The sequence below is a fragment of the Cryptomeria japonica genome, chromosome 11 (assembly GCF_030272615.1).
Source record: "Cryptomeria japonica chromosome 11, Sugi_1.0, whole genome shotgun sequence".
Classification (NCBI taxonomy): Eukaryota; Viridiplantae; Streptophyta; class Pinopsida; order Cupressales; family Cupressaceae; genus Cryptomeria; species Cryptomeria japonica.
The window spans coordinates 119497830-119525264 of record NC_081415.1 but is presented as its reverse complement, the minus strand read 5'-3'; the positions used below and the strand labels follow the sequence as shown (position 1 = coordinate 119525264).

The 27435-nt window shown below is 37.7% G+C and overlaps 1 protein-coding gene across 3 annotated transcripts in view; it reads right to left on the bottom strand.

The window, feature by feature from the left end:
• The window catches only part of LOC131041053 (uncharacterized), a 67868-nt gene extending 40641 nt beyond the window's left edge, over window positions 1-27227 (bottom strand). For all 3 annotated transcript variants that reach the window (XM_057974026.2, XM_057974027.2, XM_057974028.2), the window contains exon 1: window positions 26321-27227. In XM_057974026.2, coding sequence (XP_057830009.2) covers window positions 26321-26641 — 321 coding nt within the window. In that variant the 5' untranslated portion in view covers window positions 26642-27227. The remainder of the gene's footprint in view (window positions 1-26320) is intronic.
• Between the last annotated feature and the right edge of the window lie 208 nt (window positions 27228-27435).

The following is a 27435-nucleotide window of genomic DNA, read 5'->3' as shown; positions in this document are numbered from 1 at the left end:
TGAATTTTTGTCTGACTGAATATTTTGACGAAATTTTGACTTTTTTGAAGTTTGATCCTGGGCATTGGAATTGATTTGTTTTCGCCTCGTGAAGTGTTAAAATGTGAAAAAATCTTGTTATTTTGGCCTGTAGGAGCAAAATCGCTCCTGTCCCTCAGTGAAGGACGGGAGCTCAATTTCAAATATCTCATCATCCTTGCAGAGTCCAGACAAATTTTACGTTTGAAGTGATAGAGAACGACAAGATCTTTCCATTGAATATAAATTGAAGATTTTCATGAGCACAGAAAGGCCTCCAGGAAGAAAATCGCTCCTGTCCCTCAGTAAAGGACCGGAGCTACGATTCGAATTTCGTTTTGTCCTTGCAAGATTTTGATAACTTAACAATTTGAGGACGCCCGAAGGAAGATGCTTTGCCAAATGAATATAATTTGAGATGCAAAAACGAAGGAAAATGACCTATATTGACTAAATCGCTCCTGTCCCTCTCCAAGGGACCAGGGCGAGGTACCTTGTAGCTCTCGTCCCTCTCCCAGGGACTAGAGCGATTTCCTCCATTTTGCAAAATCCAGACAAGGGTCAAGGCAAGTTTACGTTCAAAAACGAAGGAGAACATGAGATGAATGCGTTGAATATAAATTGAAGATTTTTGGGACGTCCATAACAGTGTTAAATGCCTAGTTCGCTCCTGTCCCTCAGGAAGGGACCAGAGCGATTTTTGATATAATTGCTTTTCTTGCAAAGTTACAAACAATGTAAAGGCATGGGCGGATAGAGTGAAGAAGGACGACTCCGTTGAATATAAACTTGGAACCTGGCAAAGTAAGATGAAGGCCACAAAGGGAGGATCGCTCCTGTCCCTCTCCAAGGGACCAGGGCGATACAATGGTGATGATACGTCCCTCCAAAGTTCAAGGTCGTCCCTCCAAAGTTCAAGGCCGATCCAAGTCAAGACGAAGGGTGGCGAAGACATCTCAAGGCATTTCCATCAAGCGCAACGTTGCAAAGGTCATCACATGGAAGGATTTGCACTCTATAACCCAGATCGCTCCTGTCCTTTGGGAAGGGACCAGAGCGATACCTACATAATGGCGTAGATTTCAAAAGACAAAAAAGTTTCGAGTTACCAAGAGGGTCGAAAGGACATCATTCCACGCAATGAAGATAATTGCAAGTTGGTAAAAACAAGAACAAGCACCTAATAATGAACTTCGCTCCTGTCCTTCAGGAAGGGACCAGAGCGATATTAGATGTATTGATCATTTCATGCAAAATTCACATAAGGACAATATATTGCAATGTTCTGGAGGGTCCATGGTATGATAACAAGGTGATAGACAAGAGTTTTGAACGTCCAAACATCGCCAAATGGTGTAAAGGCCTCACATCGCTCCTGTCCTTTGGACAAGGACTAGGGCGATCCTATCAAAAGCGCTCATATTCCTCCAAAATCGAACCAAGGCGAGGTTAAGCAAGACAAGGGACGGCGTTTGGAAAACATCACAATGAAGGATCGAAGGTCAAAATGCATATTGAACGTAAAAAAATCAAGATCGCTCCTGTCCTTTGGACAAGGACCAAGGCGATCCTATCAAAACACTCACGTTCCTTCAAAGATCAAGGCGAAATGAGGATAGGAAATGCGAAGGACATCGTCGGGGAGACATTGCAAAGGAGATCGAAGTTTAAAAGTCGCCAAGATCAAGCAAAAAACTTAGGATCGCTCCTGTCCCTCTCCAAGGGACCAGGGCGATAATGATCATAAGATGCATTTGCTCGCACAAGAGAGGCATTCAAATTCGAAGGACCACCAGATGATCGATTTGGGAGGTGAAAATGAAGGAGTTGAACGTTAAAAACGCAAGAATCTAGACCAAAATCATGGATCGCTCTTGTCCCTCCCCAAGGGACCAGAAGCGATGAGGTACGTCCTTTTATTTTCATATCTTTGGCGCCAAATTTAAACAATTCGAATTTCCTTAAATGCTAAATCGATTTAAAAATTGAAAATCTTATTTAAATTGGCATTTAATATGGCGTTAGACACTTATTAATTATTTTGCCTTTATTTAAGATCGAAATCCTCAATTAAAAAACGCAAGGCATTAAATAATTAATTAATTAATTAATAAAAAATCGATTTGAGCGCTCATATGTGGAGGTCGGCCTTGTTATTTCATTGCAAATCATTTAAAAATCGTTTAAAATGGTTTTATTTTTGTTAAGTCGGCCTAAGGGGTAAAGGATGCAAGCGCTATATAAGGGGGGTAAAAGTTATCATTTCTACATTATTATTTTACCTTCTCTACATGCGAATTAAGGGAGGCGAATATAGTGCGAAGTGTGTTCAAGGGTGGTGCGAGTTTCATTCATCCAAGGGTGGCGCGCTTAGACATTCAAAGGTGGTGCGAATTTGAAGATCCATCCAAGACCACGCCTAAGGCGAATTTGCTAAAGACTTGGAGATTTATTTGTGCGAACTTGAAGATCCATTTGAGACCACGTCCAAGGCGATAAGTGAAGATCACATTCTATCCAGAGGTGGCGAAGTCAATTTTGAGGAGATCATATTGAAGACTATCTTTATACCTCAATTTTGCCTAGGCAAATTTTGTTTTTTGCATTCTAGAGTTAGCTCTCTATCGAGGTATGGCGATTTAATTGTTATTGTTTTATTCCTTTATCGTCATATTTCAAATTTTGAAATTTTGAATCTTGAATTTCTCTTGGCTCAGTCGTTGTATTTTAGGAAAGGATAACTCTAGAGACTTATCATAAGGTTTCCTAAAATTTATCTCTTTTATCTACGTTATTTATTGCAAAAATCTATTTCTCATAATGAAATGTTGTGTAGGCATGGCGACCCCAAAGGCGGGAGCATCCACCAGTCGCTCGGCTCTCATGAAAGAAGATCAGAAGACTGAAGAAGTGGAGACCAAGATCGTGTCCAAGTGGAGCAACATTGGAGATACAAACTTGGGGAACTTTAGTACGAAGAAGTTCCGAGAGGTCCCTTACATCGGCAAGCCATCACCTGTCGCCCGGAGAATAATAGAAAGTGGCATCATTAAGGCGGCCGGTTTTCCTCCAGCCATTCAGTGTCACGAGTTGATGATCGAGTGTGCCCGTCATTACAATCCACAGTCCAGGACAATTGTGTCCAATGAGGGAAACATTTTGGCGTACCTTTCAGAGGAAGCCATAAGTGAAGCCTTCCATCTTCCAGAGCACAGGGACATGATATACAAGAGCATTGAAGGAGCCAGATCAGTGTACGATGATGATCCGGATGCTTGCCTAAGCATAATCAACAAGAACTGGCTACTTAAGAGTCGTCCCCGTCTGAGCAAAGTACCGAACACACCACACAGGATCGATTTCCAAGAGGAGTACAGAGATTTGATCACCATGCTCAACAGAGTTACAGGAGCACCTCATGCCTTCTATTTTGAGAAATGGATGTTTTACTTCATCCAGGTGATTGTTCAAGGAAAGGGTACAATACATTGGGCTAGGATAATTAGCCATTGCTTAGACGTACAGTTGAGAAGACTCAGGGCTACTAAGTCCTTCCACATGAGTTCATACGTCATCTATGCCTTAATCAGGAGCGTTGAGTACGCAGGACTACCTCACAGAGGAGTGATTGGAAGAGGACCCGGCGAGGTCAGAGTTTGTGAATCCTATACCTACTTGCATCATCCACCAGGGAAGAACTACAAGTTAATCAATGATACTTTCACGATGAACATCACAAGGACGTTGCAAGGAGGGATTCACAACAGATTATCTCAGGATGCCCAGGAGTTAATCAAGAGGTACGGTGCTTGGTTCATTCAGTTTCCCAAGTTCACTTACATTAGAGTGTATGGATGTCCTTTACCTCCATACATGTTGCCGAGATACCCGACAGACAGGATTGTGTTACTTGAAGTAACAAGGCAGTTGGCAGCATATGTGAAGGCATTCAGACACAGACATCAGAATGGAGTTCAGGTACCTATTATTTTGGGTAATTCAATTGAGGTATGTCCCAATGTCTCAGCCATGGATGACGCAGAGAGGGAGTTAGCCTTGTATCCTTTTTCATCTTTTGCTTGGAGGAATAGTTTTGATCCACATGGACATTTAGAGGAGACAGTCGGTAGAAGATTTAGACATGAGTACCAGATTGAAGATTTTATGATGAATCTCCTAGATGATCTCGAAGTGAAACGAAAGATACATTCTAGATTGCCTTTGGATTTCATCAGGAAATGTAAGATTTACAGAGTGGCCGACCAAGCTCAGGACAACGGCAGGCACATCCAATCTTCATATGATAGAGAAAGCAAAACAATAAGTTTGAATTGGAATGAGCCCGAGGCCGTGGATTTAGATGAATTGATGGCACCAGTCTTGTCTTGTACTCGCAGATGGGTAGACGTTCAACATCAGAAGTTGAGAGAACAAGGCATAGCTATGTCTTTTACTTTGGAAGAAAAGCCAGCCGAAGGTGGAGCCAGTGTTAGTGAAGGCAATCCTAATCCTAGGAATTCAGGTGAAGGTAACCTTCGATGTGCCAGTGAGGGCAATCTCCATTCGAGAGGTTCAAAGAGAAAGGAAAGATCAGAAAAGAAAGAGCCTTCCAAGAAAAAGCAAGGTGCTAACAAAGATCAAACGCCAGGTACTTCTTCCAGGCCAGAGGATAGAACAGTTTGAGTGGAAGAATCCATGGAATCGATGGTACAGAATGATAGACAGGAAGAGGAACAGGCATAGCATGTTTCATCCGATGGATCTCTCCAAGACTATGATTTAGATAATGATAACGAAGTAACATCTCCTCCCAGACAAGAAGAAATAGTACATAAAGAAATTCAAGTTCAAGAGACAAGATCAAATATCCCAGATTGGTTGAAGGAAAGATTGACTAAGGTGATCGTAATTGAGGATGAAGACAGTGCAATTGATTTAGAGAGCCTCGTGGGACGTTCACATATGACAACAGAGAAGAAGAAGGCTATAAAGATGTCCAAGATGATTCGAGATGAGACTGGATCTAGAAAACTGCAGATAGCTACACCGGCAGCAGACAAATATGAGGGTGAGATCCTAGCAGAGGACTATCATATACACACTATTGAGTTAGGACCATCCACAGCAGAGCAGACTTTAGATGATGCCACCGACACATTTGAGGCATTGAAGGATAAGTTTAGAGAAGAAGTAGAAAAGAATAGAAAGCTTGAGAAAGAGGTCGGTGCATGGAGGACATATTTCAGTCACATCAATGAACCTTTGGGACGTCAGGATCCAGTTAGATCACCATTGCAGGCATTGCCCCTTCAATCAATCAATGAAGCAGAAAGATTCAGGAATATGGTCCAGCGTACATGTAGTTGGATGGATAGATCTCACACGGTGGCCATTGAGTTTGTTACAAGGATGTCGAAGATCACCCATCAGGCTATCCAAGTTCTTGAGATAATCCACAGATTGATGGCAACAGTAGCTGCATTTGCCCATACCAAGGACGTTGTCATCCCTGTCTTGAAAGTTATAAGACATACATCCAGAAGAATTTTAGCACAAGAGAAGATCTTGGAAGGTGATTCTCACAGTTTGTTTCAGTGGTCAACCTTACTTCATATAAAGAGTGTTCTCTTTGAGGATATCAGTGTTAGATGTGGTCAAGTTGAGGAGGTGATCAATCCGATCCAGGATAGAGTATTTGAGGTACTTCGTACCATTCTTGGCAGAAGGATCGAGGTCGAGACAGATGTGGATTTACAAGAATTTGAAGATAGAATCAAGATCATCTTTCGCAAAGACGCAGATGTTACAGATGAGCAATATGATCAGATGTATGCTACCATGCTCCTGATTGATAGAACGAAGGAACTTGAACCTACTTGGGACACAGCTCTTCTAGATGCATTTGATCAGGTTATCCACTTAGAAGAGAGTATCAAGAATCTTCCCGAGATTCCAAGCACAGAAATCGAAGGGATCGTGACAAAATTCATTGCATATGCTAAGAAAGAGAATTGGAAAGGGAATAAGATTCTAGATGAAAGGTTGTTACAGATGACATGACATCTTATTTCTCATTGGTTGATACCTCCTAGATTTTTGTGCCAAATTTAATATTTGGCTATGTATTTAATATTGTTCAGTAAAAAGGAGGTCATTTGTAACAAACCCTAATTAGGGTTTAGGTGTCATGATCTTGTCCATTGATTTACTTTCAATCTGGACCTTTCATTGTAACTGGGGATGCTATTTATACCCCCATTTTCCATTTCATTTGTAATAGAATAGTCAATAGAAAAATAGAGAATAGAGTTGAGAGTGAAATAGAGAGATTAGAGTTGTAAGCAATTTTTATTTTGTAGCAAGATTGAGTCTTGAAGAGAGAAATTCAAGCAATTGTTGTATATGATGACTTGGAAATCAATAAAATATTGAAGTTATGGTGTTTTGTTGCAAATTTCATAAGTTATCTTCATGGTTGTTGGATGTACTTGAATCATGCTCAATCAAAGTAGTTTGTTAATTTGAAAGGCTAAGTGTGAGGTTTGATATTTGGTAGGATTCGCTATCCAAACCACTAGCTTCTTGCTGATTGTAGGAACGCCTTGCGTGGTCGACTGGAAAACATTTTGATGTCCTTAACCTTCAAGCATTTTCGCATCTAGGATATGTACCTTCGTAGTAGTGTCCTTGGTCTTTGATGCATTGAATACCATTATTACCTTAGAAGATCGCACTAATTTCAATTGAGTTGTTATCTTATGGCAAAATTGAAGTTAGTTGAGTCTTGCCAAATCTCATTCATGCTAAGTCGTTCATAGGGTTAGGTTAGATTAGACTTCCTTAAACCCTGTCCTTTTTCCATTTTTTGAAAGTTCCTTTTAGATTAGTAAAATCTTCGAGCTTTTGAATCCGTAAGACGCCTTGAAGGAAACAGCAAATCACATCATACCACTAAAAAAAGCTTGTCCACATGTGGAGACCCCACTAAAAGAACCTTGGAGTCCATCTAACTGATCCTTTTTGCAGATCTTCAGCAGTTAGAGACTATTTTCTCAAGAGAGGATAAGATGCCTGTCGGTATTTTATTCTGTGTATGATTGTGTACAAAATACACGTCAACATGTCCCCTCTTTGAATAGGATTTAATTATAAATAATAATAATTATGTGAGCAAATTTCTTGAATAGATTGTGTGCGAGTTTTTGGATCAACGTTTCGGATCACTCCACTCTTTTTATTTTTCCTCCTAGTCTGCATCACTCAATCTTATGCTCTTATATTGCTCTCATTCATCCTGATGATGGATCACGAAGTGTGATCCAAAACATTGATCCAAAAACTCGGACACAATCGATTCCAGAAATTTGCTCACATAATTCTATGGATTGTGGAAATCTCATATCATCAATAATAATAATAAAACTAAAATACAAAAGAATATAAATAAGATTAAAATATAAAATGTAAAAGAATAAAATTTAATTAAGTTTAATGAATGGTCAAAAGCCATGAAATGAAAAGTTGTAACTCCCTCAAACATGACATATAAAAGGGAGAAGAGAACCTCATTTGAAAGGGATATGGAAAGGAAGAAGAAAGAAGGGAACATAGGAATTAAGGAGGGATTAATGGAAGAAGAAAGGAATGAGGAGAAAATAGGAAGTGACTCTTTCAAAGGGAGACTTGTGAATGGTTATGACTCTTTGAAGGGTGGTAATTGTGAAAGGTAGTGACTATTGCAAAGGGCCGACATGGTGAAGAGGTGTGACTCTTCCTCACATTGGGAGATATATAAAGGAGAAGGTTTCATTTGAGGAGGACATCCAAGGGAGATCAATTTGGAATAAATTATTGTTCTCAAAGGGCAGAAATGAAGAGTGAAGACTCATTTCTTATGAAGAGGTGTGACTTCTCACGATTGACGATATAAAGAAGAGATCAACTCAATTGAGAAGGGGAAGTTGGAGGAATCATCTATAAGATAGAAAAAGAATAAGAAAAACAATGGATCAAGAAAACACACAAGTACAATCACACCAAAGAAGACATTCAGCAGATCAAAAAAGAAATAATTCTGATTAAGGAAATAAAGAAATTTCAGATCGAACCTCTAGTCATTTAACAGCAAATACATCAAAGGAATTAATGTTCAGATCGGGCTTAAAACAGCAGTCTGATATTGTTTTCAGATCTGCCCTTCTCAGCACTCTATACTCTCACAACTGCTTGTGGTATATATATACATGTTGCTTATGCATAATAGATAATGCTTAAGTGTATGATTATATGATAGAATATATGATATACCTGATTGTCTGAAATCCATCTTGTAGGGAGGGCTTGGGGGATAAGCAAAAGTGGTTTAAGAGGGCTAAGTAACTAGGACATCCTAGAATTGACCATAACGAATCATAGGACTAGAGGGCACTTACGTAGAAGAGCCAAAGAACCCACTTACGACCTCTACCCAACTCCACAAGATGGCACTTGTCTTTGGGGGGATGAAACGTAGATAGGGAAACCATATACAAGCAACCCACTAACTAGGTCACCTCAGTGGATGTCCATATAGACTGCCCACCGAGGCCAAGAGGACTCTAGCATTCACTCCACTCATAGGCTTAGTGTAGAAATGGATATGGGCAAAACTATCATGTCTCTTCCTCCAAAAACTAATATGCATGTAAAATAATATTAGGGATAGTAGTTGAATGTAATGTGATCTTGTCTAACCCTGGTAATTAAATATACATATATTGTATATGTTTCTTATGTTATGATTGCAGGATTCAAATTCAGAATCGCATTTATTTAAAAAGATATTTTACTTGGTAAGATCGCAACCCTAACCCTAATTTGCTGCAATTGTGATTCTAGGGCAAATTAGGAAGGGGACATTACAGTTCATCATTTCTGATCCAAGTTACTAATTTCGATTTGGGTTTGGGTTCAGCCTAAAATAGGAAATAAGTTCAAAATACAATGTAGCATTAAAAAAATATACTAGTTCAATGTCAATTTGTCAAACTTTAATGTCATAATAGATATTCTTTGTTCAATATTAATGCAACAAAATCACCAATAAAATTCATATGGGTCTTCCTAAAGATCAGCGTCATCATTGAAATTCAATGATGTAGGTAGATTAGAAGAACCACAAGGAGTGCTACTAGTATATACACTACAAGTATGATGCTCGCTATCTAACTCCTCCACATATGAAGAATGTTGGGTAGCTAAAACATCCAACTCAACATGCTCTAGCTTTGCATCTTACAACTTCATTGTCCCTTCCTTGTACTCATTTTGTTTGTCTGAGAGAAAGCACAAGTTGGAATACATGTAAACTAACTCCTCTACCTTTTATATTGATTGATAACACTTTGCAAAGTGGATGAAGGAGTTGCGTGCCAATTATACTTGGATGAAAAGGAACTAGCAACCTATTAAGGTAAAGTTAGAGAATTAAGAGAGATAAAATTATAGATGAAACTTCCAGCTTCAAAAAAACTATTTCAGAAAAAAAAAAAATCAAGTTTAGAGAGTTTTAGATAAAAAATTAAAAAATTACCTGCAATAATACTTTGAACACAAGAGGTTGTTGGTGTTAGAATGTTTGGCCATGGAGGTACCAACAATTGTGAGCATCCTGCTTATACTTGTCCCAAAGAGAAAAAACACTTTGACCATTGGAGTGTACAAAATAAGCAGACTCATTTGTTACTACATCCTCCAAAGCAAAATCAAGGAAAAGCCTAGTAAATGCTAGATTGTATCCTTCACCAACTCCTGAATGTCTCTATGGTGCAATCCTGGTTGGCAAAGAAAGGATCTCAACATTAAAACATTTTACAGTCAATGCAAAGCCAAGAAGATGTGGTGGGATGGTGATTCTATTCCATCACTCAATGAGAGTTGTTTGCACCTATTGGAAGAAAGTTACTTCAAGATCTTCTTCAACTTCTTAATTATTGAGTAGATGCTATCATATACCTCTAGAGGACATGTCTTATCCATATCAATATAATGGATCATACTCTAAATGAACTCGACGAAACTAAGAGGAATCATTTGCTTAACATTTGTTGCCCTTTCAATTTTGGATTGCCTCCATACAAACCAAAGTTGGCTAATAAGCAAGCTAAAAATGCCTCTCGTACCTTCACAAGTTGTCTCAAGTTGATTTTGTTTTGAGGCAAATCAGGTCTTAGCAACCTAATCAAAAAAAAAATTAAAAAGATTAAAGACAAAGAAGAAAGTATACTGAAGTTTTAAAGTATATATTACTAAAGTGAAACATAAAATTGTATTTTTTGACTTACCTTCAACAAATACAATTTCAAGGCTGATTTGAATATGCCCTACAACATGTGATGGTTGGTGATGAACATTTGAATCTCTCCAGCCTCAACATACACCTTTGAGATCCAAACAATTTTTTTGTGCAGATTTTGTAGCATTAGGTTGAGCAAGCAGCCAACACAAGGTTGTGTGAATAATGTGCCTCAACCAATGTTATAACCACTCTTCAATTTTTTGTTTCTGTTATGACTTGGGCAACATTACTCAGATCTGTTATCTTAGTAGCCCCTTTGAGGATAACATCAATGAGTTGTGCCTCCTTTACTTGCCCCTCACAGTCCATGGCCTTCAAAAACAATGCTACTTTAAGGGATACTACATCATATTGATCAAGGAACAATTTTCACATCTTTCCATCCATCAGAAATGACATATACCCATCTCAATCGACAAATCCCTAATGGACTTCAATGAATCTTCTACAAATTCCACCTCCTTTGCCAATAAGGTGCCATGCACCTTTATCGTAAACCAAATCTGTGTACCTTTTTGGAGCCTAATTGATTTTGGTCACCATTTCTTGCCAATATAACAAGCAAGCAACATTGAAAGAGAAACCATTTTCATAAATGCATCTTGCAATGTGTTGATAAGCTATCTCTCAAGATTCATTTTGAAATGTCTTTTCCCATGGTCTCTCTAATCTCTAATGGGAAGAAACTCTTCTTGATGCATAGCCATAAATGGGTGGCTTCCTACCACAACTTCAAGAATAGATGGGAAGGGGGGGACCTCCTTGCTCAAGATTCTTTTCATGCCAAAGGATAACCTATTCTATGGGCAATTGCTTCATATATTGTACCCTTCTCTCTAATATATTTCACTACTTTAGACACTGGCATGGATGCACCGTTCTTGCCCAAGCAAGCTTGATGCCCATTCAAAGAAAACTATGCAAATGGACTTTCACTTGACTATATGCAATTGTATACTTCACATCACATCCTCTACAAACCCAAACATATCCCCCACCACTTAGAACGAAGTTGTATTGTGTCAATATACTACCATAACAGTGAATTTGGGTTTATTTTGAAGTAGGGTTGTAGCCCAAGGAGCTAAAACTAGTTGGCATTGTAATCCCTGTTAAGACAACACATACTAAACAAATGAAAACTCTCTCTCTCTCTCTCTCTCTCTCTCTCTCTCTCTCTCTCTCTCTCTCTATCTATCATATATAGATAGAGAGAGAGAGAGAGAGAGAGAGAGAGAGAGAGAGAGAGAGAGAGCAAAACAAGAAAGTTCACTTGTAAGAGAAAAAAAATCTCTTCCTCTATGATCTCCTTAGCAATGAACAGGCTTTTGCACATGCATAGGAATAGCAATCCAATTGCTTTGGAACCTTCAATAATCAATCTTTGACTCTATTTGTGTAGTAACAAGCAAGAATGAAATTTCAACAAGTGTATTTGGTTTTTGTCTTTTTGCCTTGTGCATTCAAAATGAGGTAAAAGGAGTTTGTTTTAGTGTTCAAATGGTCTATATAGCACTTATAGGGGTAGGATTCGCATTTTTTCTATTTTTTTAGTCAACCTTTAAGTCAAAGAAAGAAAAAAATATTAGATTTTAGAAGGCATTATTTTCATACTTCAGCTGCATTTTGTCTGCTTCCAACAAAACAGACCCAAATTACAACAAATTCACCCTACAGCAAACCTGGTTGAGTCTACGGCCATTCGGACAACCCCACAAAGGCCCACATCAAGACCTGAACTATGTTAAAAACAGACCCAGATCCAAGGGTTTATTAGAAAAAATTGGTAACATAGTTTCTAATGGAAGGAAAAATAGTAAAATCAGGCCCGTAATTATTCTCATTGTAATGTGCCTGAAAGGGCTAATATGTTTTAGGGCAATTGATTGTGAGGGGTAGGTGAATGATGTCAAATTCAATGGACAGATTGAGTAAGTAGGGTCTTAAAACATTGTTCAAGTCATAAGGAAAAATAGTAACATTAGTCAATGTGAGATACAAACACATTTTTAATAACCTGTGTCATTCACTGTAATGTCCCAACTCTGATAATAGAATTTAATAATAAATACTAATAATAAAATTAAAATACAGAAGAACAAAAAATAAAATTTAAATTTAAATATAATAGAATATAACTAAATATAATTAAAGTTTAATTCAATTATTGAATGGTCAAAAGGCATGAAATGATAAGTTGTAACTCTCTTGGTCTGGAGAATTGAATTAATTAAATACGAAAATATTTAATTAATATGACCTTTATTCCTCTACTATATAAATTAATATGGTTCATTTATTCTAATTCTTCCCACTTTAATCACCTTCTTCCATTTTCCAATTAAATATGCAAATTAATTAATTTGTGTATTTAAATTCCCCCTTCCATTAAATTTGAATTTAAAATTTGAATTTGAGCACATGGCTCTGTTGTGACGTATTCACACATTGCCCCATTGCAAATGGGGACCCCTGCTTTTTGCTTTCTAGGGTTTGTTTTCTAGGTCTTTTAGGGTTTTGTCTGTTAGCCTTTGCAGGATGAGTGTTGTCGAGGGGATTGTTGGATTGCAAGCTTTGCTTGAGCCAGGGTGAGTCCACAGGGCCCCAGAATTAGAGTTTCTTTGAGAGTCTTCTTTAGGGCCTGGTTTTGCTCTTGTTGCTAATTGTGTCTTGCTTGGTGAGTGAGTATCATCCTTGAAGGTTTGAGTTAGGTCGAGTTGGTGAGTGATGAAGTCTAGAATGTCATCCTGATCTTCAAATGCCCTGAAATTTGGCTAAGTCTGGAATGTCCTGATCCTGAAATTTGACTAAGCCTGGAAAACTGAAGAATCCTCCAAAAACGAGATTTTGCAATATAACTCCTGGAGGTCCGAAACCACTCTCAAACATCCTGGAAGTATATATGGAATATAAATTAAAGTATAAGTGACACTTATACTTAAATGTTATATTCCATAAAATAATCTTGACGAAGAGGCTAAAATGTCAAAATTCGCTCCTGACCCTTCCAAAGGGTCCAGAGCGAATTTCAATTTTCGCTCCTAACCCTTCCAAAGGGTCCAGAGCAAAAAATTCACCAAAGACTCAAGATCTCGCCTAAGTCAAAGAGTGGTCGAGCAAGTTTGCAAGGATATGGAAGGAAATGGATCTAGGATCGAGTCTAAGACAAAGTCAAGTCAGTTTGAAGGTGAATTGAACCTAGAATAGAAATTTCGCTCTTGACCCTTCCAAAGGGTCCAGAGCGAAATTCTTGAAAACACTCATTTTCCCCTTTGCTAGAGTCAAGACCAAGATGGAGATGAAAGGAGAGTAGTCTATGTTTGCCTCCCAAAGAAAATTAGAGTTGAAAAAAGCAAGAATCAAGGTCAAATCATGATTTTCACTCCTGACCCTTCCAAAGAGTCCAGAGCGAAAATTCTTGTAGCTCTTATTTCCTTCTTTGTTTTGGCTAGGTGTTGGCGTGATGTAGGATAAATTGGTATGTTCTTGCCTTGGGAGGGAGTTGGACACTTTGAAAGATGAAGGATTTTAGTCAAGAAGATGAATTTCGCTCCTGACCCTTCCAGAGGGTCCAGAGCAAAATTCTTGAAAACACTCATTTTTCCTTTAGCAAGAGTCAAGACCAAGGTGGAGATGCACGAGGAAGGATCTATGTTTGCCTCCCAAAGAGGATGAAAATAGGAAAAGTCAAGGATCCAACCCAAAACATGATTTTCATTCCTGACCCTTCCAAAGGGTCCAAAGCGAAAATCTTTGTAGCCCACATTTCCTTCCCAATTTTGGCTAAGTGTTGGTTTCTAGGGCATATTTGAGGATGAATTGGTATGTTCTTGCCTTGAGATGGAATTGGTTGATTTTGAAGAGCAAGATTTTGGCCTAAAGGAGAATTTCGCTCCTGACCCTTCCAAAGGGTCCAGAGCGAAATTCATCATAAACTTCATCTGCTACCTTGTTTGACCTTGAAACCTTCTTCCTCAGGTGGAAAATGATCTAAGTTTGCTTCTTGAAGTAGTTTGAAGTTTGAAAAGTGAGTAATCTAGCCTAGAATGAGATTTTCGCTCCTGACCCTTCCAAAGGGTCTAGAGCGAAAAATCTTAAAATCACCTTTTCTCCTTGCAAAATCAAGTCAAACTTGGGTTGGATGAGAGAAGAGAGGTGTTTCCTTGCCTTGTGAGGTGAATTCAAGATGAAATGATGGATGAAAATGCTAGAAAACTTGAAAATCGCTCCTGACCCTTCCAAAGGGTCCAGAGCGAATTTTCTCTAAATCACCTTTTTTCCCAATTTTGTGCCAAGCCAAGTGCTGACTAGGGCGAGTTTTGATGGGAGAGGTCCTCAGGAATGACTTTGACTTAGCAATGATTATCAAACTTGAAGGAATTGAGCCAAAAAGTGATTTTCGCTCCTGACCCTTCCAAAGGGTCCAGAGCGAAAATCTTAAAACCACCTATTTTCCTTGCAAGTCTAGTCAAACGTTAGGTTTTCATGGCTTGGATGGGTGCGAGGAGACATGTTCTTGCCTTTTGAAGTTAATTGGTGTTGAAAAATGATCGAAATTAGCCCAAACCAAGGATTTCGCTCCTGACCCTTCCAAAGGGTCCAGAGCGAAAATCCTAGGATCACCTACTTTCTTTGCAAGACAAATTAAAATTTTGATTTTTATGGCCTAGTTAGGAGTGAGGCAATGTGTCCTTAGTCTTGGAGGTGAATTCAAGTTGAAATGATGGAGGAATGAGCCTAAAACAAGATTTTCACTCCTGACCCTTCCAAAGAGTCCAGAGCGAAAATCGTAAAACCCATCATTTTCTCTAAAATTTGTGTCAGGCCAAGCTTAGACCTAGGTAAGATAAGCCCTTAAGATTGCCTTTGAATGGATTTTGGCCACCAAAAATGTAGATTTTGAGCTAAGACAAGGATTTCTCTCCTGACCCTTCCAAAGGGTCCTGAGCGAAATCCTAGATAGGTCATGTTCCTGGCTAAGTTTTTGAGCGAATTCTCCTTTTTGGGCCTTATGAAGATCAAACCAATGTTGCCAAGTTGAGGAGTGGATTCGATATGAGGGAGTCCAGATGAAGTGAAGTGGAGGAAGTGAAATTGAGTGTGAATAAGCAAGCAAAAATTGAATTTCGCTCCTGACCCTTCCAAAGGGTCCAGAGCGAAATTCTTCATCTACCTATTTCCTCCTTGTGTCAAGTCAAGACTTGGAGTCCTAAGGCGTAGTTGAGGTTGAAATGATGTTTCTTTGCCCTGTAGGATGAATTGAAGTGAAGGAGATGAGGAATTAAGACTTAAAGCTTGAATTTCGCTCCTAACCCTTCCAAAGGGTCCAGAGCGAAATTCTTAAAACCTCCATTTTTGCCCCAAATTTTCATCAAGCTTGGTGTTCGTTGAGAATAAGGGCGTCCTTGGGCATGTATCTAAGCAAGTATGATCACAAGGTGAGAAGAATTTGAGCCAAGGATGCAAAATTCACTCCTGACCCTTCCAGAGGGTCCAGGGCGAAATTCTTATAGGGCCTGTCCCTGGAAAGACTCTTGAAAAAACTTAATTTTGATGTCTTCTTGTTGATGATTTAAGGTATAAAATGCTATGTTGAAATGAATTTATTATGTGTCCTTAATCATCTTTTTGTTTGTCTTGCAGTTAAAAGGCGACCTTCTCCAGTCTGGCATCAACAAGGACGACCTTCTCCAGCCCAACATCATCAAGAACGGCCTTCTCCGGTCCAGCATCATCAGGGACGACCTCTTCCAGTCCAGCATTCGAAGGAAAGGTACATCATCCATCCTGCACATCAAAGACAAAGGAAGATAAAGCAAGGGTTTGTTGAAGAAGCGAATAGTTTAAGAAGAGTTAATTAAAGATAGCTTTGCAACATCATCAAATTGAACATCAGCCAGGTTCCGAGTGTCAGGCAAGGTGGCGTCTCAGTCATCACTCCTCCATGTTGGGTTGATCCACCTCAGCGTGTCCGGGTTCAATGTACCGGACTCATCAAAGATGACACAAACTTCAATGTACCTACCCCGGCTATCCATTGGTCGAATATTCCAGAGAAGACATGTGTCCAAATAATGCAATTATTTCATTGGCCAAAATTGAGTTTGTTGTAACAAACCCTAATTAGGGTTTTCATTGTAAAATCTCTGCCATTGATCTCAAGTTGATCTGAGCCATCGAATTGTATTGAGGGCACTATATAAGCCCTGGCTCCTCATTTGTAAAGGCTAATAGTTAGTCAGTAGTTAGAAGGTGAATAGTTAGAAATAGTGAATAGTCAGTTGATAGAATAGCAATTAAAGTAGAATAGAAAGAGAAGGCAAAGATTGTTGCCAAGATGTTGTAAAAGACTTGTAAACTTCATTGAAGAAATGGTGAAATCTATGGGTCAATTCAACAATTTGCATGGTATTAGATGAGTGGAAGAAATGTGTTTGATTGATGGTGAAATTTGTATATCCATACTACTAGCAATTTGTTGATTGCAGACTTGCCTTGTGTAGTCAACTGGAATCATTCAGCTTAAGCTTAACTTCAATTGTCGCTTCTTCATTGACATGCATCAGCCTGATGGTGTCTATGCCTGTAGCGATGGTCTGAACATCATAAAGCTTTCCTCCGAAGATCGCACTAACCTTGTGGAGATGGTCCCGGGATGTCAAAACAAGACTTAGTTAGAATTTCATCAAAGATCAATCATTGCTCCTACATTCTTAGTGTCAGAATTAGATCCTTCCCTCGCCCTCATCCTTTTTTCCTTTTTTTCAAAAATCTAGGCTAGTGAAATCCTGTGATTCCAGCAAATCAGACGTTTAGGTCATCAAGTGTAAGTCCCCTTGTGATTCCAGCAAAATCACATCATACCACAAAGAGCTTATCAACGAGTAGAGAACCTACATACAAGAACCTTGGAGTTGCCTCGACTGATCCTTCGGCAAGATCTTCAGCAGTCGGGAAACTTTGCTCAAGAGAGGATAAGGTACCTTTAGGTATTTTATTCTGTGTTTGGTCATGTACAAAATACACGTCAACAAGCTCCTACTCCTAACCACATGCTAACCTAACCCACCCAATCCAACTAAGGGTTTAACAAATCCTATCCCCTCCAACCTCTTCTAACCATCTCTTGAGTGTCTCCCCTTTCTTAGAGACACATGGCATTTATGCCACATGTCTCTCATCTCCATGCCACTTGCCCCTTTGTTGGCATATGGTTGGAGATTCTTTGCCACTTGTCTCCTTAGGAATGACAAGTGTCCACCTCCTCAACTTCTTTCCAACTTCTTCAATCTCAACCGTCGATTTCTCCAGACTGAATCTATACCGTCGATTCTTGCCACCTCACCTCTAAACATGGAAATCATATAAATACCCCCTCTTTTGGCTATGAGAGGGACCCTTAGCATCTTATCATTATTAGCATTCTATCAGCATTTTCAATCATTTCCAGCAATCATAGCATCATAGTGTAGCATTTGCATCATTTTTGGCTTTCATGGTAGCTTAATCATAATGTAGATTTGCATAAAGATAGATATTGCATTAGCTTTTTAGATCATAATTGCATATCAATTCCCATCTCTTGAGTTGTCACTTTATTAAAATCATGCATCTGAGAGCCATCAAATTGAACAGGCAAAGTCCTCAAGACTAGGGAGCGATGAGACGACATTGGGGAGTGTTTTGATTGTTTTATTTTGTTTCGTCAATATAATGTTTCATTGAGTATGTGTGATTTATATGTTTTTTAATGGATTAAACACAATATTTTTGCACACATCTCCCAAATATGAGGTATAAAAGGGAGAAGAGAACTCATTTGAATGGGGAGAATTTGAAAATGAAAATGCAGATCTGATTGTGAAAGGTTGCGTCCCTTTCAAAGGACAGAAATAATGAAGAGTTGCACTCTTTCAAAAGGTGCTAATGGTGAAACGGTGTGTCTCTTGCCAAAGGGCATGCATGATGAAGAGGTGTGACCTCTCCTTCACATTGAAAGATATAAAGGAAAGGAATCAAAAGCATCTAGGGAGATCACCATCGATCAGATCAGATCAGAACTGTTCTTAAGTTACAGGCACAAAAAGACCTGAAGAAATAAGAATCAAAGGATTCAGATTGGATTTTATAAGATATTAAATATTCAGCAGTCCGTCCGATTATCACAGTTTGTTAATTAATTATATGTAGAATGATTTCCTTCATATGTTCTAAATATACCCAATCGTGGTAAGAGAAGGAAGAAGAACATCGAAGAAAGCAGATTGAACTCACCGAAAGTAAGGAACTCTGTCATATCCATGTTTTAAGACATTAAGAAATTCTGGTACGTGATCCCGCCCACCATATTTCTACAGCATTCTTTGCATATTAATGTCTGATAACAGTCCACTGTTATGTACATTTACACGGCATACTTTAGAGTCTTTTATGGTTATATATTCTGGAAAAAATGATGAAATATGATGCTTTGCATATATATATATATTCTGGTTTGTTTATTATCAGACATGGTAGAAGAAGAATGATTGCAATAGGGGGAACGGCATTAAGGGTCACCTCTAAGCACGCCACCTCATATGTATGGCAGAGTCCACATGAGGCCAAAGGGGGGCGAAGGTGCTCTGCCTTTGGGCTTAGGAGGGTTAGACTTAGGACACCCTATTGAGGCAATCTCCATCCTCTCTATCATGATGATGATGATGATGATTCATATGAGTAGGAGAAGGTGACTCGATTGAGGGAGAAAAGCGTTAAGGACACCCTAGCAAGTATGACTTAATTGAGGGAGAATGGCGATTAGGACACCCTATCAAGTATGGTTAAGGGAGAACGGTTGTTGAGGACAGCCTATTGAGTCATCCCTCCTAACTCACTTTGTTTGGGATACTTCTACTTATGATCCATGTTGCTTTGCATTTATATTTATCTAGCTTTCCTTTACCTTATTAATCATAGTTAGCTCTCTTTAATTTATGAATCATAGTTAGTCTTCTTGTAATACATAGTTAGCCAGCCTTCATTTTATCATTGATCAGTTCATTCTTTACTTAGTATGTTTATAATTAATCACTTATATGTTATAATTGGTAGACTATTTCCTAACTTGTTGCAGGGTTTTACTATTAAGAGTTAAAGGTACTCCCTCTTGTAACCCTCCTTTAATAACTAAGAATTATAATCTAGGGTAAACTAGGGTAATTATTGTAAAGGGCTAATATGTTTTAGGGCAATTGATTGTGAAGGGGAGGTGAATGATGTCAAATTCAATGGACAGATTCAGTAAGTGGGGTCTTAAAACATTGTTCAAGTCATAAGAAAAAACAGTAACATTAGTCAATGTGAGATACAGATGTTAAGTTTTATGATCAGATTAGATAGACAGTAAATCAAATACAACTACACAAAGTTTATCCTGGGAAAACCTTCCTCTTGAAGGTGAAAAACCCAGCAACAATATTTCTTATATCATTTATCAATTACAATATGTCTTTACAATAAACTTGTATCACTCCTAGCATCAAAAAATTTATTGAACACTTTTGTTCAATGTATACAATCTGCTGTAAGCATACAATTGCTATAGATGTTTATTAGACTGCAGGAGATGAATGTCGAACTGCTGTAGATAAATATCACAAACTGCTGTCAATAAATACCACGAACTGCTGTAATGAATATCACGAACTGCTGTAATGAACGATACGATCTGCTTGATGATCACCACGAGATGCCAAAGGAGATGTAATGCACTAGTCTATATATCCATTCTCAACATGATGAAGCAACACGACTTTTGGTAAAAGTCGGCCTTAACCAACACGTCTTATTCATTAGACATCGGTTAGCATGACTCTTCATAATCACGTCTTATGCCAAGGGTGATCGGTGTATTTATTAATAAGTCCTTTTAATACAACTAGTGGAAATAATAATAAATCGGGCATATAAAATGTGTAAGGCCAATTCGGCCCTTCACACATTTGAAAATACGATCGGCCTTGAGAAGCCCAACCGACGCTAAACATCAACAACGGACACTTTTTTAATAACATGTGTCATTCACCCACTGAGTTTGATGATGCAAAAGTTGGGTAGCTAGATTCAACAAAATAAACGAGTTTATACAAAGGCTAATAACAAGCTTTCAATAACATGTGCCATTCACTCACTGAATTTGATGATGCAAAAGTTGGGCAGCTAGATTCAAAAGATTAAACAAGTTCACCAACTAGATTCAATAGATTAAACAAGTTTATACAAAGGCTAATGAGACTCATATGTTTATGACTAATCATCGTATTAACAAATTGTCATATTCCCATGTAGACAGCAGGCAATGATTAGAAACATTAAACAATACATGTACATAAATATATATATATATATATATAATGAGACTCATATGTTTATGACTAATCATCGTATTAACAAATTGTCATATTCCCATGTAGACAGCAGGCAATGATTAGAAACATTAAACAATACATGTACATAAATATATATATATATATATATATATATATATATATATATATTCAATACATAAATTATTTTTACCACTTAAAATACGTTTTATCTTAACTAGTAATGAAAGGATGCGTCCATTCCCAAGCCACCTCTGGAATAGACACCATGTTTTAAAGGGAATCGCGTGGTTTCAAAGAGGTATAAAACCGCACCCCAAGGAAACACAAGAGAGGGGGTGACAAGGAGAGAAGGACAAGGAGAAGCATCCAATAGGTAACTTCGTTACTCAGTAATAATATTTATTTCAGTTTTCATAATTTATGATGCCTAGACTGTTGTTTGTAATTAGGGCTGGCGGATTCCAATTGCCTTGGGCAACATTGGAATCCGCCTCCATCATATAGGGCCAGGCCCAATACCTCTCGGCTCCACCTAAAAGGCTTCCACACTACATCCAAACCCAACTCGCCTCCATGATAGGGCCGACCCTATCCAATTCACTTAAAAGGAATTAAAATAATTAAAATGTTTATTTGCAAAGAAGGCCGACATGATTGAGAAGTATTATGACTCCTATAAATATAGCATATACTTCTCATTATCATTCATTAAGTTTTCAAGCAGATGCAAAAATATATTCCGAGGAAGCGAAATTCATATTAAGGCAGTTGGCAAACAGCGAACTTCATTAGAGGGCAGCAGATCACTAATAGGAGACAGCGAACTTCATTAAAGGGCAGCAGATCATTAATTGGAGGCAGTGAACTTCATAAAAGGCAGCAGACCATCTCCAAAAGATAGAGAACTCCATTGAAGGACTGTGAACTACTTGAAAGGTACTGCTACCCTTGTAACACAGAAAATCTGATGAGGAGGACTGCAAATCATAATCTTCATTAGCAAACTAATTGTGAAGACTTCTATCTCATCTTCCTTGTGACTGCAACCTCTATACTCCAGATAAGTGTGTAATGTTCAGTTGAATTCAAAATCATAATCAGATCTGAGGATCTTTTGGCTGGGTTTTTCCTCCTAGGAGGTTTTCCCAGGGTAACTGTGCTTTGTCCCTTTTGCATTTCATTTCCTTTACTATGCTTAAATCTGGAAAACAATGAATTAATTAACCTAGTTTAAACTAATTCTGATTTTCTGAGTTTTATTCAATCTGAAAGTACTAAAATTAACATAGACAACCATGAGGATTGCCCTGGGAATGCATCAGTTAGCAGACGAAGTAAAAGGGCTAGTCGCTGGTTCTTCCCAGCAATGAAGAACCATCGCCTAGTAAGCATTCCTTCCCATCACCAGTAGGCTGGTACGTCCCCAGGCCAATCCGCTTAAATGTCGAAATGTTGAAGTATGTTTTGTGCAAGTTGTGTTAAATCTGTTTTCATTCCTCATATAACAGTAATTAATATAATTTAACTAGTGACCCAGATTAATTGCTAAATAGGTTCCATGCCTAAAAATGTCTTACCAAATGAACTAAGCACATCTGTAATGTACAAAAGGGTAAAATGAACTTAATCTTCACGCTAGATAGGTAACCTGAAATATCAGGTTTAGAATGCTGCATTAAAATACACTTTAGTGATAGATAAAAGAATAAAAATAATTCATTCATTCTCAGACACAACTAATATGTAGAGAAAAGGAATACTAATTAATGATAGTCATGTTTTTGCAACTAGGCACAAATATAATGAATTAATCCCTACAAATTTATATATAATGGATAAATGTTAACCAACTAATATAGTCATGAATCTATGTTTTATGTATGCATTTGTTATCTCCCTGATATCCTTTGTTTGTTAGTACATTCAAGATAATGAGTGCAAGCCAGGGGTATGCTTAGCCCATCCTCGGGTGGCCCTATTAGCCCTAAGAGACGGGATGGGTTTGGATGGGTAGCCCAGCCAACCTGGAAAATCCTCAAAATCTAGAATGGGTCGTGTATGTATTTTGTGCTGCTATAATTATGCCACCGATCTAATATTACTGCTGACATATAAAATAAAATATCTAAATGTTGCAGGAAACCATAATTTCCTTTTGTGGCCCTAAATCTAACCTTCGGTGGATAGATCAGGCCCTAATTAGCAGAAAGGCAAGGCAGGTACAGCAAAGGTTCATTACACAAATCATCTTTAGGTCCTTCTAGAATTTGAAGTTGTTAAGGATAACTTACTAAAATAATTTTTTTGAATTTAATTCTACTTTTTTATTTTATTTTTTTCCATTTAAAACAAAGATTATGATGTTGTAAATTTGGAGATTTTTAAGCATTTAAAAAAAAAATTATTTGTTTTAAGTTTTTTAATATTCCATTAAGTAGCTAAGACATGGTTTTCATCACACATAGCATCTTGGCACAACTTGTAGAGGTGTGGAAGGCATATCACACTGTGCTTATCAACAAACTATAATCAGTAGGGAGGTACTCAGATACAGAGAAGCTGAAAATTCAAAGCACTGATCCTAAATAATGATTAGTTGGCTCATGTTGATTACTTGATAAGTTCCAATCAGCTCATTGTGTATCATCAGATTTACTGATACGGACCAGCCATGTTTGGGTGAAGCATATGACAATATTGATTTCATGATCAAGAAAATAATGGACATTATAGAAACAAAATAACAAAACCATGCTAAAACATTTTTCATGGGAGCTTTTTCTTTGGAGAACGATATAAATCTTCAAAAGAGTATAATGAAGTGAATTTTGAAGACAATGGAGAAATCACAGAAAATGTGAGGAACCTCCAGCTGCAGATCCATAGAAAGGGGAATGATCCTCATTTGGCTAAGGATTGCATGCTTAAGGATAAGTGGCTGTCCTCAAAGAAAGAATGAATCAAATGTAGGCTGGCAACAAGACCCTGAAGGAGAACTTGGAGAAAGCTGTCCAGCAAAGTACAAAAGTCATCAAGAACTGTGCTACAAGTATAAACATGCTAAAGGAAGGGTCCAAGGCTAAAAAGGACAAATTACATGGAAACCAAAGCCATCAAAAAGAAAACAAAAAACTGAAGAGAAGAGGAAGATGATGGAGGAAAAAGATACTGAACTGGAATTAAAAGAAGACTATATAAACTTCATGGCAAAGGAACAGGAGGCAATCAAAGCCATGAGTATTTTGGGTTCTCCCTAGCTTGGAATGTTGCTATAATTTTGCTGCGGGCTGTTGAGCTGCCCTTTCTTGCTGTGTGTTTGGGGCGGTGTTGGTTAAGGCCTAATGCCAATTGTTATTTCTCCATTTTAGTTTTTTTTATTTTACTGCTTTTAACTAGATTTTGGCTTTTAATCAAATAACAAATTCACATAAGTTGAAAATATTCTTATTGAACAGTTGAACAAAATGATCATCAAGTTGCATCTCGTTGCCTCTGTTTTGACACCAAAATATTATAGCACAAAGATAGTTTCTTTCCCAAAGAGGGTGTCATCATACAAGTATGATGAAGTTAGCGATGGGCATAAAGCAGCATTCACTAGGCTCTTCGTTGATCCAAATATACAGGGCATTCATGCAAGGTAATACCTCGGAAACCAAGGATCCGATTATCTCCAACCTTGCCATCAAAACTATATCATAAATATGTTTAAAAAAAAATCTTGTACTTCTCTAAATCCTTCAGCCACCTTTACTTTAATAAAAAAAATTGTCTCTTTAAATAAATTATTAATTTTGTACTAACTTTGCCTCAGTAGGTTTTTTCAATCAAGAACTAGATTACATAATCCTTAATCCACTAAGTTAAACACAAGTAATTAGCAGCCAAAAGCAGAGGAGTTGGTGTATATGCATAGAATTGGCACCTCATATCGCACAAGCAAGCTAAGTAAAAGGAGGCAGCAACGAGCCATTTGGATGTAACTACTAACTACAGAGCACCCTGACTTGATACTTCCATTCCACAAAATTCCTTACTCAATAACGGAGGGCATGAGACTGCTATGACAAGCCTGCATGGTTTAGTTAATAGGAGCAGGCTACTTGTAGTTCTACTTCTAATGAACCAGTTGATGATGTTGAAGCTTTCGATTAAGAGTGATATGATGATTTACCTTAAGTTTCTATGTGCATATGTAGTTTGATCACTAACTATCACTGTATTTGAATATCTGCTATATTGTCATAATATAAACCATTGCTATTTATCATTTAACATTTGCCATTAAATTATCAATTATCAGTAGCATTTTAAGGTTGATTTTGTGGCCATCTCCAACTATATACGGACTAGAATTCCTAATGGCTTTATCCCTATAGTTCTCACCCACTGCCATTAATCAGCCTGCTAGAATAAGGTGGGAAGCAATAGAATTAAATTAACCCACCCTGCATGCTTTCTATACATATTATGAATGTCTGTTTACTTTTTATTATCTTATATTGTTTTTCTATGTATACAAAACCACCATATCCAGACCTCTTACACGTACCTGAATCCATTTGACCTATGCCAGTGACTTAGCTTATTACTTTGATGCTGGTAAAGTTATAATCAAAATTAAAGAATGTATTCCAATCAGACTAGCGGGACTTTTCAACCCTTTGGAAAACTTGCAGAGTTCAAGTCCATTATAACCACAAACAAGGCGAGCTATAAAAAAATATCTTGGCCAACATCTGAACATAAACAGAAAAGCTTTAATTTGGATAAAACTTGTTTTTCTCCCTCATTTCACTCCTGTAGGTCAACGTTGGGGTAGACAGATAGTGTAGAGTGAACAAATCAGATTTATTAGTGATTGACAAAATGTAAGCAAAGATTTTTAGAATTGCTAATTTGAGTTCGAACTAACTTTCTAGAATTTTTGCTGGTAAGCAGGCACAAGAGGAAGCAGAGGCACAGACAGAGAAAATGTCCTGTGTACTTACAAGAACTAGGGGGGTGAATTCCAGGTCTAAAAGTAGGAGGTCTGGTGATTGAACTTTTGATATTTACTTATTTAGCACATAAGTTAGCACGAACCTTTTTTCTTTGGATGACTTCAAAGTTGAATTCTTATAGAATGAAAAAGCAAATTATGGTATTTTCTAACATTTATGATCTTTCATTTTGAGTCTTTTGACCAGTCATGGTCCTGACTATGATCGGAGTCCAAATTAATTAAATATATTGATCTTGCCGAATCCAAGAATATGATTCAATTTAGTCTGCTCAAATTAAAGCATCATTGCAAAATGGGACACCTGATTGATTAATTCTCACCATAAATAGACACAGTAAAGCAGACATAAATTTCCATAGAAATATCTGAAACGACACAACAATGAAATGGAGTTTGGTACAACCACTGTATAAAGAAACCATTTACACTAACTTACAAGCATGCGCAAAAAAAACCCTAATGCTAATGAAGACAATAACCTGTCGATTCTGAATTGCTAGATTATAGACGTAAAAAAATTAAGACGAACGACATAGACATGCCCAAATACCCCGATTGAGTAAACCAAACTCGAAAAAAAATTTAACTTACCAAACTTATAAGCACAAATAAAAGGCCTGACATGGATGTGGTGCTCAGAACAGTACACCATAGCAGCATATAATAAGCTGCGGAACTCACATGAAGCAGAGAGCCCATGCCTCTGAGACTGCAGTTTAACCACCGTTTAGCCATCACCAAAAACAGCCTTCCAAAATATACTGACCAACTACATATTATAGGCCAATTTTGAACCACCATGAACCTCACATAATCAGTTGCCTTCAAAGAGGCTGTCTTCGTTGCCATATAAAGATGCTTATGTTGCTGAATCCATTCTAAAAGTTGCTCAATCAAGCTAGTATCCGACATAGCCTATGTTACCGTCCAATTCAAATTCAAAACAAGTTGGGTATCTTGCACTGAAATTTTGCTAGACTATGGAGAAAATTGCATTAGTTTCCGCGATTACAGATAATTCACAGATGATTCCTACTGTCAACTTTTGTTTTTGGGATTGCTGTCGTGAAAAGAAAAAGGTATTTGACAATCTTCCCTACGAGAAACTAAAGTAGACTGCAGGGTTGGTCTACATGTTTTGATAAAAGGATGTGAAACAGTACATTTTTGGGTATGCCCAAGAGCCCTTCATAGGTACGCGTGTTGATGTGAGGTTGGGATCTGCAATTTTTTAAGGAAATGGAAGGAAAGCTCAAAATGACATCATTAAAATAATTGTTAGGTGGTCCGAAAGATTCTCCGTCCTGAATCCATCCATTATCTTTGGCCCCATGAGTATTTACAGTATTGATTGTACATTTTCCTGGATTTTTCAGGAGTCGGAAATATTTCACATCAGAGAGTGATTTTGGATCCTTTCCAAGAAAAAGTGGATGAGGATATCCGGGATTTTCTCGCACGGTAAAGAAATATTTCACAATTTCTCCGAGGTAGCAAAGAAATAATAGATTTTAGAAATTTCCGCGTTTTTATTGCGTAAACAAGACGTATGTGTGAGCTGTTGGTTGCTGTTCCTCTTTAGGGTAATTTTTTTTGTCTTCAATTAATCAGATTTCTTTTTTAATAAAAGTTTTAAAAATATATATTTAGATTTCTTTCTTTAATTTTTGTCTTCAATTAATCAGATTTATTTCTTAGGAAAAGAT